Here is a 13189-nt window from a genome sequence, read left to right on the forward strand (position 1 = left end):
AGTAACACATCATCCGCATAAAGGCTGATTTTATGTTCCACGTTCTTGCATTTTATGCCCTTAATTACTGAATTCTGTCTAATTGCTGCTGCTAGTGGTTCAATAAAAATTGCAAATAGTGAAGGGGAGAGTGGGCATCCCTGCCTGGTGCCCCTCAAGAGACAGAAGCTGGAGGATGTCTGGTCATTTGTTCTAACACAAGCTGTTGGGGAATTATATAATATTTTTAACCAGTTTATGAAAGAGGATCCAAAACCAAATTTGTGTAAAGTTGCAAATAGAAATTTCCAGTTAACTCTGTCAAATGCTTTTTCTGCGTCTAAAGAGAATATTGTAGTTTCTAGGTTTTTACTGTATGAGTAGTCTATCAAATTAAGTAATCTACGTGTATTTGTTGATGAGTGCCTACCTTTTATGAAACCAGTTTGGTCAGGATGAATTAAGAGGGGGGTTATTTTCTCCAGTCTCTTTGAGAGAGCTTTGCAGATTATTTTAAGGTCTACATTTATAAGGGATATTGGACGATAGCTTGAGGGATATACAGGGTCTTTGCCTGGTTTTAGCAGGAGATTAATGTTTGCAGAATTCATATTTGATGGAAGTCTGCCCTTTTCTTTAATTTCCAACAACGTTCTGTAGAAAACTGGTGCTAGAATCGACCAGAATTCTTTGTAGAATTCTGCAGGAAAGCCGTCTGGACCTGGAGCCTTATTATTGGGCATACTTATCAGGGCTTCCTGGAGTTCACCTGGTGTCAGTGGTGAATCCAGTGCCATTGCTTGAGTGTCCAATAATTTTGGAAGAGTTATGTTGTCCAAAAACTGATCAATTTCTTTTTTAGATGGGTTTATTTGTGGTGAATACAATGTTTTATAGAAATCCCTGAAAATGTTGTTTATTTGTATCGGTTCATATAATGTGTTCCCAGATGAATCTTGAACAGCACATATAGTTGTTTTTTCTTTATTTATTTTTAGCTGGTTGTCATTTTTAAATAATGTCATAACTAAGTACATTTTGGAAATATCTGGGTAGTGATTGGCTGAACTGACAAACTGATTATTGTCTCATTATCTTCTTTCAGAGTTACACTAGTTTTCCTTTTTTTTAAAAGCATTTTGCTGTTCACTGACTTCATCAAAATAATGCCTTCTTTGATTAATTGTGCTGACAGACCCTTAAACCTAATTTCACTGAAGTCACTGTTTATTTTCATAATAGTTTCCAATTTTAGATATCGTTTAATGCTACTTAAGTGTTAAATGACATTTTAGGTGAACACTCTCCTTAGCCAAAAAAGAGCAGCGGCGTCAGATCTGTATGTGTAAGTGCAACGTGTGTGTGGATGGGGGGGTATTTCCAGTAATCAGTGCTTTGATGAGCAGGAGGGTTGTGATGAAGGCCATAGCTCTAAGGAAGCAATTGTTTTTCAGTCTGTGCGTGTGGGCATTGATTGTTCTGAGCCGTCTGCCAGATTGCTGTGATTCAATCAAGGGGTGGCCAATGTAACACAGTTGGAAAGAGCACGCTCTTCATGGTTTTTATTGCAAAAAATAAGTAAATAAATGTACCAGCAATATCTGTGTGAACCGAGCCAGCTTCAGCTTTCTAGCCAGGTTCTGATTGTGAGACGTCATCCCTGCTGTTGTAGTGATGTCAACCAGCTTACGGATAAAACGGTTCAGAAAGCAGGAATGTAGGAGTCGTGGTTTCAGGATCAGAGTGGAAGTTTCAGCTCTGAGGAAATCATGATCCCAGTAAACAAGGACAAAACACCTAAGGAGTCCTGAGGTCCCTTCTCAGGCGCAGGATGAGGTGGGGGAAGATCTCATCTCTTTACTGGGGTTTCACCCTTAATCCCGGTGATGATAAAGATCCACGCCTTTTTTCACACCTTGGCTCATGTGATGACTCACATGATTAATAGGGTTAGTGACCCTCGGAACTATGGGAACAATCCCTACTAGGAGTTAAATACCTGGGACTCTCCACCATTTGGTTTTAGAACTGAAGAAACCTCTTGGATGAAGTCCATTTGACTTCCTTTTTTCAACCACTCAAAGAAGCCCTGACCTGGACAGCCACAACCTGCGCGGACACACTGGGAACATGTATGTAGCTTTCTGTCTCTTTAAGAATGTTAAATAGAAAATATAGTCCCAGGGCGCTACATTTATGTAGATTGTGTATGTAAGGAGAAAATAATTTTTTAACATCTTTCTGAGAGAGGAGCTGGTTAAGACTGAGTCAGCTGACTAAATGGTTCTTATCTACTCAGCTTGCGCACTTTATACAACCCCTTTCACTCATTTATACAACATAAGTTCTTTCTGTCTAACCTTCACACACATTCATATTTCAGTGAACACATCAGAGAGCAACTAGTACATCCCTCAGTATTAGCCCTGTGATGGAAGGGGTGTGTGTGTGTGTGTGTGTGTGTGTGTGTGTGTGTGTGTGTGTGTGTGTGTGTGTGTGTGTGTGTGTGTGTGTGTGTACCTGTAAGAGGTGGATTCGCCTGTGAATCTGCTATTTTTGTTAGCAAACACGGTGTTAACGGGGCCTCACTCGCTGTGATGAAGTGATTCACAAAAATCACTGCGCTGATCCTCAGCAGCCACCCTCCACCACCACAGCACGGCAGCAGCAGCTTCGACACGTTTGGCCGGCTGCTTCAGCACCTCGGAGAGCGATAGGCTGAACGACTTCAGCGGCGGCAGCAGCATCCAGGCAGCAGCCAATGAGAGAGCGCCGTTTCTCTCGCACATCCAACCCGAATAAGTGCTGATGCCCGCATCTCTCTCTCTCTCCCTGTCTCGCTCGCTCTTTGCTTTGCTGCTTTACTGAGGGAATAAGCTGCCGTCTATTTTTGGACTTTATCGTGGCCATGTTTTTCTGTCCCCCTCTCTCTCTGTCGCCGCTTTTTTGTGTTAATGTAGGTTTTTAGACCAGCGGGCCGGCGTGCTGTTTGATTCATGTCTGGGCGAGTTGTGAGCATCAAACAGCCTCCACCGTGTAGTTTTTTGGGCTTCTCAATGGAAGACATCTCTCCACTCGCTGCGAGCGAAGGAGTGCGGCACATATTCGCTTTGCGTGTGTATTCCCGCAGAGGAGCGAGAGACTCTTTCTGAATGAGGCTCTGAAGGGAAGGGGCGCGGGCAGCAGACCTGTCGGTGTTCGAGCGAGACCCGTTTGGCTGGACGAGCTCGTGCCGGCGGTTGTGGATTCCGTGGGCGGAAAGCCTTTTCACATTTTGATCTTACCCAGCAGCGAGGGTACGGGGGAGGTCAAGGTGGGATACATGGATTTCACAAGAAGAGAAGATTAATTAGAAGGTAGGAAACGTGTTTTTCCCTGTAACACCAGCCTTGTGAGGTGATGAAATATTAAAGACGCTCAAATAATTCTCAGATAAACGCAGGATCAGTCAGTACACAGCCACCTGCTCAAAAAGAGAGAAAAAAGCATTTTCTCCTAATGTTCAGGGCTGCCTCTCGGTGTGTGCTTCTGATGCTGCCTGGTGTTGGTGGTGTTCGGGGGTGGGGGGGGTGTTCAAGGCTTCCATTTTGAAGCTAAGATGGATGCTTGCGCACATTTCTTTTCCCTGCCTCCCTGGCCTTATCTCGGTTCTTATATAATGCTGGTGAACACTGGTAGGCCCATGCTGGGGCTACCAGTGCCGTCTATATGCAGCTTTATGTGGGGAGGTGCGCCATTTATACATGACTGCTGTGATGGAATGCCAGCTATTTGTGTGGCTGCACGATTTATTATGAAGTTTCTGCACAGACACCTAATGCAGTTGGCTGACTCTTTCTCTCGTTGGTATATTGCTGTAACCATAAGCTCTGGGGTGCTTTTCTTCACTTAATGAACATACAGTACCAACAGCTCAATGTGGACCTTGGAAGCAGAGATTTGCGCAGTAAAAAAAAAACCCCACTCCCACCACCTAACCTAAACTCATCTTATTGACGTGTTCTGAAAGAGGAAGCTGGTCTTGTGACCTGCTTTCATCTGCATTTGCAGGCTCTTCCTCCAGGCAGGAGCTTCTTCAGTTGTCATTGTTACAAGTGGACAGCAGATTCACTGTGTAAATATCTATCTGGCCGGTTACAGGTTGTTTCTCATGGTCTAGCAGATAAGAATCCAGGTTTTTCACCAATGATCACCAATGATATATGTGTGATTTGTAAACATTGATATGATTGATATTTATTGTATGTTACTGCAGCTAGCAGGCAGCTAGCAGTGTTGCATCACAACAAAATTTTCCTGTAGCTTGAAAACCATGTTTGTCCACTGGGTTTTCTCCAGGAGCTTGGATTTCTTCCTCCATCAAAAGAAAACAAAAAGTGTCTGAATGCTGTTTGCAAAAGAGATACTGAAATGTCATGAATTTGACTTCCTCGTTAAAAGAAAATTTAGCCAAGCTGAGGGCCTTGGAGGAATAACTAGCAAGAAGACCTTGAGAACTGTTGTTTGGGCCATTTTCATCTGACTTGCTTTTGCTTTCACAAAGTAGGAACCAGAGTGTCCTTTCTGGTTTCGAAAACTAACCTCACTTTCTAAAATCATATTCAAGGTCTTTGTTACTTGGAAACCCAAGAGGAACAAATAGAAAGTATATCTTGATAGGTTTTCCCAAACATTTTCCCATGTTTTCCCATTTTCCCTCACTAAAACAAATAGAATGTTTCTGATCTTAAAGATATCAAAATATCTTTGGACTCTCAACCAAATTTGTCACTTTTTATGGTTAAAAGAAGGTAAGGGGTCATTTCTAGACTAGTGTGACGACCTCAAGCACCAAAGTGTGTGCGGTCCTTTTTGGACTTAAATAGCCTTTCAACCACATTTCATGGTTGACTGGAGCCGACAGTAGTCAAACTCAATGGGCCTCAATGGTTACTTTCTTTACTCTTTTTTCAAAAGGAGAAGTAAAAACTCTCCTTAGTCCTGTGCGAGAAAACTGTGAAAAGTCTTATCTGAAAGTCCAGCAGCCATTTGGGGTGTTTCATCTGGATACCTTGTCATGGCTGTAGGCTTCGGTTCATTCTGCTCTTGGAAAACTAGTTTGTGTATAACCCAACCCATTTAACTCAGGGTCCACTTACAGATGTTTTGGGGAGATTTTAACAATGTTTCTTGGTTTTCCTCATTCTCTCCTCACCAAAACAAGCCAAAGCTCAGACGTGAGGATTGTAGCATTTGAAATAGTAAAAAGAAAACTTAACTCATACTACGATTACTACGAGCCTTTCTTTCATCCCAGGATCTTTTTCAGAGACTGTAGCTCATTTTTCATGTTTGACAAGGCTGACAGCAGCAACCTCATGAAATTATCTAACTGGATGGTTGAATTCATAGTGAGGAAAGTCTCTTAGCAGAGGAAGGCGATAGACTGAACGCTCTAGGGGAAAGTTCACCATCCCAACGATAAATATTCTCTTTTGAGTCAGTGTCTTATGTCACTTCTGGTCTTGCAAACAGGCAAAAAATATTCATCATTCGTGTTCAATATTCATCAGCGAGTGGAGTGTTAAGTTGTCATGGTTGTGCAAAACTTTAGCGTCTAGGTCTATTCTTTGCTTTGATAAACCACTCCACATCTACATCTCATTCTCTACTGAGAGAAGACTGATGAAACTTCATCAGTTGAAATGAAATCGAACTAATATTGCTGCTTTTTTTTCTGTTGTTTGTTTGTTCACAGGTTCAAACTCCTCCAGAAGTGAGACGCTGACCCTTTCCAAGCTTTTTGTCTAGACTAGTCAAAGAGCTTTCCCCCACTACTTTCCACTGTACCCTGTTTCTGCTGCTAACTCTAACCAGACATCATGGGTACAGTGTTATCGCTGTCTCCTAGCTACCGCAAGGCAGCCTTGTTTGAGGATGGGCCGGCCACGGTGGGCCACTACACCGCCGTCCAGAACAGCAAGAATGCCAAGGATGCCGCTGCTGCAGCAGCAAAGTCCCTAAAACGTCCCTCAATCATCAGTGTGCTCCCATGGAAACGTATAGTGGCTGTATCAGCGAAGAGGAAGGGGTCCAAGAAATTACAGTCAGACAGCGGGGATGGGGGGAAAGGAAGCTCTCCGGATGGTCATGCAGCCGCCACCACCAACTCAGCCTCCAATAGCCTGAAGCTCAAGAAGTCTCAGTCCTGTGCTAACCTCTCATCCTATTCATCCAGCCAGGACCCAGCAGCCACCACTACCACTACCTCCTCCCACCTGCCCGCCTCCAAAACCTTGGCTAACGTAGCTACTGTCGTTGCCAAAAAGAATTCCCTCACAGGTTCTGGGATCCAGCCTTCCACTGCAGCTGGAACGCCAAAACGAGTCATTGTTCAGGTAACCTTCACTCTATAGCAAAAGGAAAACTAAAAACTCACGCATGCATAATTTGATCAAGTCTTCTCTCCTTCCCTCCTAAACACAGGCATCCACGAGTGAACTTATGCGCAGCCTGGGCGAGTTCCTGTGCCGTCGGTGTTACAGATTAAAGCGTCTATCCCCGACAGATCCAGTGCTTTGGCTGCGCAGTGTGGACCGCTCCCTCCTTCTTCAGGGCTGGCAGGATCAGGGCTTCATTACTCCAGCCAACGTGGTCTTCCTCTACATGCTGTGCCGCGACGTGGTCTCAGCTGAGGTGGCCTCGGAGCGCGAGCTGCAGGCCTCACTGCTTACCTGCCTCTACCTGTCCTACTCCTACATGGGCAACGAGATCTCCTACCCACTGAAGCCCTTCTTGGTGGAAGCAGAGAAAGAAGCCTTCTGGGACCGCTGCCTGGACATCATCAACCGCATGAGTGGCAAGATGCTCCAGATCAACACCGACCCACACTTCTTTACCCAGGTGTTTGCTGATCTGAAAAATGAGAGCAAGAAAGAGGAAGAGAAGACCAAGCTCCTCATAGGCCTTGACCGATAAGAGGGCGCCGGGAGTGGGGGGGTGGGGGTGGAAGGATAGACAGTGAATATGTTAAGGACAGGAAGACTAATGTAATCCAGTGTAATGTTACCTTTGAGCTGTAATGTTGTCTGGCGTCTCTACTGGTGATGATTAACCAACTTTTCAAATGTAGAAGATAGAGCTCGTTGTATGAAACAGTGTTGATGATAAATTTACCCGAAGGCTGCAGTTAAACAACAAAGTAGATAAAATCAGGGTTGCTGAGGTGTTTCTCAAACCGCCAGTCATGTTGACTGGATCTGATTAGATTCCCAAGATTAACAGGCTACTTGTTGGCATTCAGCATCCAGGTCCCTGAGCTCAGGGTAACAAGTTTTAAAGCTGAGATACAATTGTTGAGATAAGATAAGAGGAGATAAGATAAAACTTTATTAATCCCTCGGGTGGGTTCCTCTGGGAAATTCGGTGATTCCCAGTAACAATATATCTGACAATGAAGAAAAGGAAAGTCATATTTCATCAAAAGCATGACTAGCAGAGATCATGATGTGACATTAACAGCATGATAGAGAGAGCAAGAGATCCATTGTACTTACCTTTTACCTTGGGTGTAAAGAAATTTGTCAGTCTGGCCTTTATGTTAAGAAATAAAGTCCTGACTAAGTTTTATTGTGAAAGTTAATAGAAACATAAATGGGTTTAGAGACGCCAGACAACACAGATTTAGTTACTGAGGCTGGATATATAAATATATATATATACTGTATATGTATACAGTATATATTTAGCATTGAGGCATTTTTATCTATAGAGAATTGAACCATTGCATGAGGTCACTTCATATGTCCTTGCACATGACCACTTGCTTATTGCCAACTCCGCTTTACCTTATTCCTAAAGTCCTTCCCAAGCTTTATTGCACTCATCAAAAGTGGTTCTGCAAGGTCCATTCACATAACATAAAGAGTATTAACTTGCATAGCGTGGATGAGATCAAGTCAACCAGATTGTTTAATTGGCACTCCTATTTATTGTACTGAAGTGGATTCATGCATCCGCATATTATATAAAGTACTGTAGTTTTAAAGGAACATTTGGGTTTATCCAGTCAAATATTCTGGGAATTAGGAGACCATTTGTCTATTTTTAAGAGGATGACATGCTAAACCTTTTGGCACAGATGAATAATTATTAAACAAGCCCTTGTGTAAGCTGTTTACAAATACGTGGGAAAATGCAATACTGACCCCTCCAGGGCACATTTTACACAGGGATGAGCTCATTTATTTCTCTTACCCTGCACTTTCTCCTGCAGTCCATATTGGTGCTGACGAAAGAAAGAAAGAAAGAAAGAAAGAAAGAAAGAAAGAAAGAAAGAAAGAAAGAAAGAAAGAAAGAAAGAAAGAAAGAAAGAAAGAAAGAAAGAAAGAAAGAATACTTTTAAACGACTACACTCGTGTTGGGTGCATCACACTGTGTGAATGACTGGTGGTGATGGGTCATGGAGGATATGTTCTTATAGCAGATCATGTGATCGCTTTTCTCGGCCAATGACTACACACATTAGTAATCAAAAGTAAATGTGAGTATGCTCCAGCTGTGGAAGTGCAGAGCCAGACACAACAATTGTAGATGTGACTTTTCTTCCACAACAACACTTTGATGTTGCCGTCACCACTTGGTACCAGAGACCTCGGCTGCTGTTTGAAGTCCCAACACCCACCCCTCTTTCTTCTGCTCATGGCTTTCCACAGCAACATGGACAAAATAAATCAACACAGATTCTCTCTCTCTCATTTCGATCGCTCCGGTCTGGTCTGAACCGGTCGTGTCCTGTCTGGTGCAGTTCAGTCCAGTTGTCCCATATTTAGAGACTCTCTGGTCCACTGACCTGATGGCTTACTTATTCACGGAGTTGTTTGACATGCATGTGTGCTTCTATAGGTTTCCTAGCATGCTGCTTTGTGTTGGGCATGCCATGCCTCATGTTACGAAAGAGACTGAGCAGTTGCTATGCTGAACTGCTGAAAGCTAGACTGAGCGATGTGACATCCAGGCGCAAGGACGATCCAATGAGGACAATATGTGAAAGGTTAGAAGTGGACATGCCATTACTATAAATCCATCAGTCAAGGCAAGGTCAAACACTTGCCCTTAAAACAGGTTTTTGGTATTCATGTACACAGAGGACTAAAAGAGCCCACCGAGATTAGCCTCTATGTCTCTTTGGTCACTTATTTGGTATGTCCAAAGAGAAATCTGAGAACTAATGAACTGTAAAAGCAAAATGTTTTACATTTTGGATCAAACGTAAATGCGATCTTAGTAAGAATTGATTTAGAAGGTAATTTCATCTCGTTTCTGCAACTATACCTGTTGAGCATGTTGCTAAAATGCATTTCATCCCTAATCCTACCCCTATGTGGCTCTACAGCAACCTATTGTACATTAACCATCTGAGATCTAAGCCCCAAACCCTAAGTTTTGTAGACAAGAAAAACAGGGGTTTTTTTGACAAACGTCAACACATTTTGATGTGTCGGTTAGAACCAATATGTTCTTTGTCCCCTTATTGCTAGAAAAAATGAACAAATATTACATATTCTGATAGTATAGGGTGATTACTTAGGCCTCAGAGGGTAAAGAGTACAATAGTTCTGACTTTTGGTAAGCAGCCATGTTTTCAGGCTGAAAACTTATAAAAGGCAGAATAAAATCTCCAGACTTCCTGTCTAAAAATGCGTGATCAAACAATTTCCATAATGTGCTTAAATCTGGTGCTTTTTTCTTCCTAAATCACCTAAAGTCCACCTTTAAAGACCCCACATCTTCAGATTGTATGGGTCTTTCTTGTTAGAAGCTTCAAGCCCAAAACTGAATTTTATGAAGAAGCTCAAAGGAATTATGATTCGGTTTTGGAAAGCTCCTCCAGAATCACAAGAGAGATTATAGAAGAGTTTTCAGTCTGTGTCACCAATAAATTTATGGAAAACTTTGATGGTCCATTACAGGACCATTGTAAGGGTAGTCCTTCAAAACATTATGATGGATAAATGGATATACTGATCCTATACATGTCCCCCTGAGGTGAGAGTGTTATCCTTGATGATGTCATATCTCTAAGTCTAACAACGGCCAATAAGATGTTTTCAGTTTTTGAAAACCTGCGCCCTGTCGGCAGGGCGGAGGTCTTGTGCCATATCATTCTAAGACTCATTATTTCATACAAAAAGAAAAAGAAAACAAAAAAACATGAGCCAAGAAAGACTATAAAGTTGTCATGAGTAAGCTTTTCATAATGTTGCTGCATTGTACATCCGACATGTAGACCAGAAGAAAAAGACTTTCTTTACATGGTAAGGAATACATGCCAAAATGGAAAGCTTGTAAATTCAATATACAGAGAAGTTGTGTGTGTCACTTTGCAAAATGTATGCCAAAATTGGAGTCATCCAACACTGGAGCGTTCAACATTCAGTTTAATTTGTGTATAATAATATTTGGCCTTCCCTTGTAATATGAAAAAAACAAAACAAACACAGAAATGAAGACTTTACTTTTAAAAATGAGGAAATGGATTTTTAATCAAACAGAATGTCATGCCTCTTTCCAGACTCGTGTCTTCACAAAGCAGGAGATGTTTCATGTTCAGATGATTACCAACTGGGCTGCAGCGCTTTCATGCTCTGAAGAAAAACATGTAGCCTTGTTCCAGAGTCAGACCTCATGAGACAAATATGCACTCTATGAATCCATGGCAAACATGCTTGTTTACATGTCCTTCCTCCTAGCTGTTTCTGATGGGTTGAATAGTAGACAAGTAGCATATTCCTCAAAGGCATTCACAAGATGACTGTTGAATAATCCTGTTTGTAATTTGTTGTACTTGACGATCCAGAAGGATCTCTCTCTGCAGGCAAAAGGATAAAAGAAAGGTCAAATGGTTACAAATCATCAACTCCATAACAAGATGTATGTGAACTGTAATAAGTTAATGTTATACAAGAATTTGCAATTTTTATTCATGTCAGTACTTTCAGTATCTAACAGATTTAATAGGAGAATGACACAGTTTTCCAATTAAAGGGTAAAGGTTTGCTTAGCCCCACAACACAGGCCAGGCCTTTAGTTGTCTAATCTTACAGTGATAAGGGCAGCAGGTGTGGTGGCAAATCTTAGATTGTAATTGATCCAAAAGTAAATAATTAATTCATTACTTAAAAGAATTCCATTAAACAAATTTCTCATTTCTAGCTAACAACGGTTACTGGCTTAAAGAACAACAGTCAAAGGCTAACTAACTTGATGGCTATTTGACATAAACATTAGCTAAAATATTCTCTAAATTATTTTTTATTAATCATAGCTGAGTCATGTCAAAATTACTTGTTGGAATGAATTCTGTCTGTAAAATGCAGAGGTGAACTGTGAATGCTAACAATAGCATTTGCCTTGTTTGTGTCACTATAATAAACCAGTAGCTGAAGCGAGCTATTGCTTTAGTGGCTAGTATTTTTTTTAAAGAAACCCTATCGCTGACACTTAATGGATAAAGTGTGCATATGTGGTTGCTAATAAACAGCTAAATTGAAACAGGGAAAGCAAAACAACAGGTTTCCTAATGAGATGTAATTGTCCAACACCCATGGCTCTGTTAAATGGGGATTAGATGTCACTGTGGTTGCCAGTGTTTGTTCGTCACTGGTGGTCTCTTACAAAACAACCTTTAACCAAAGTATGTTCAGCAAAACACACCAAAAGTAAGGGTGAAGTAGATGAACATTTATCAAGAGTTTTAAGAACAGACACACTCAAGCGGATACAAAAAGTTATTGATTTATTAGAGAGATATGAAACGGCTTTTAATGAAGCAACTGGTTGCTACAAACAACTTCATGCTTGAAGACAAAGGCTACAGCTAACAAGCATAAAGATTGCTTCTTCACCAAATAAAAACATTGGTCTTATCAACTTAGTCTGTTCAGTTCATACCTTATAGGGAATAATGTCAATAGGACTCTTATTTTTTCTTCCTTTTAATGCTAGGACAGTAAGATGTCTGTTAAATGTGACGTTATCTTGGGTGATGCTAGCTAGGGTTGCTACAGTAAATGTTATTGGATCTAATGGACAACACTGCTAACACTAGCTTAAACTCTGATAGGATCAACGTCACAGATAGTGTATATACAACTAAGTGGGTGTGCTAGTGATAAAAGGGGCACTGCATTATTTAAAAAATTAGCTGCTTGGCCTTTTAGGTAACAACTGTTGGTTAAGCTAATGATTGTATCTTATGTTAGCGATGAGAAACACACCTTAACTCATTTGTCATGGAATGGCACCGATAAGGAACCACCTTAAACTCTGGAAATACGTCTTTCCACATTGTGAACAAACCCAAAGCTTGAAAGACCTTTTGTGCTGCGTTACAGTTGCTAAGCTGTGATTGAACAATCATTAAACAAGCCGTGATTTTTCACAAGCGGTCAGCGCTACTCGTTCTCTGATACACTGAATATTCTATTTTCTGTATTCAGTACCCTTGTAGTGTCAGATTTTGACACTGATGTTAGGAGTGATGATTCTTAATGTGTAAAATTACCAAAATATTTATGACCACTTTCCACCTGCTCCAGGCCTGTCAGCTGTGCAGGGACAACAAAGAAAGAGAAAACTGAAGGTAAAGGAAAGCCGTCCTCTAAATGAACCTTTTTCTTGCAATGGAGAATGAAAGTATGAGTTGATAACACCCCCTCCGATTCATGCTCTCATTGATTAACTCATAACCATGTGCCATATTTTATCTTGCGAGACATACAAGACAAAAAAACAACAAAAAACAAAAGAAAAAAAACTATTGTGTGACATATGCTTCTAATGATGAAGTTGGTTTTCCTTCCTTTTCATTTGTGAATCATATTGTGTAAACAAGAATCTTTGGTGAACAAAGTCAAGGCTACTAGTGTTACTAGAGTGCTGATGCTGCAATCTGTTACTATGTGGATGTATGAATATGTATGTGAGAAATAAGAATACTTTGATCAACTGTTACAGGTACTTTATATAAAAACCTTTACAAGCATGGTGTTCTGTATTTTGTTCAGGTGTTATGACTGACATTGAGACAGTTCTTACTCGGACCACAGAAAGGCAGCAGAGAGTCTCTGAAGCTGCACATTTGAGGCAGCTGAAGAGGAGCTGGGAGGAAGAGCATCATAATAATTTTGAAAAAATGCAATTACTGCTCACTAGCTCCCTAACCTGACAC

The 13189-nt window shown here is 41.2% G+C and overlaps 1 protein-coding gene across 1 annotated transcript; it reads left to right on the forward strand.

Moving 5' to 3' along the window:
• Positions 1-2820: 2820 nt before the first annotated feature.
• LOC147331751 (cyclin-dependent kinase 5 activator 1-like) lies at positions 2821-6942 on the forward strand. Its single transcript, XM_086287956.1, has 3 exons — positions 2821-3335; positions 5717-6356; positions 6445-6942. Exons 2-3 carry the CDS (start codon positions 5841-5843, stop codon positions 6934-6936), a joined length of 1008 nt encoding a protein of 335 aa, XP_086144082.1. The 5' UTR covers positions 2821-3335; positions 5717-5840; the 3' UTR covers positions 6937-6942.
• The last annotated feature ends 6247 nt before the right edge of the window (positions 6943-13189 follow it).

The sequence above is a fragment of the Aulonocara sp. 'chitande type north' Nkhata Bay genome, linkage group LG4 (genome assembly GCF_057382095.1).
Source record: "Aulonocara sp. 'chitande type north' Nkhata Bay isolate Kocher_YH1m ecotype deep benthic linkage group LG4, A_spYH_male_GT1.1, whole genome shotgun sequence".
Classification (NCBI taxonomy): Eukaryota; Metazoa; Chordata; class Actinopteri; order Cichliformes; family Cichlidae; genus Aulonocara; species Aulonocara sp. 'chitande type north' Nkhata Bay.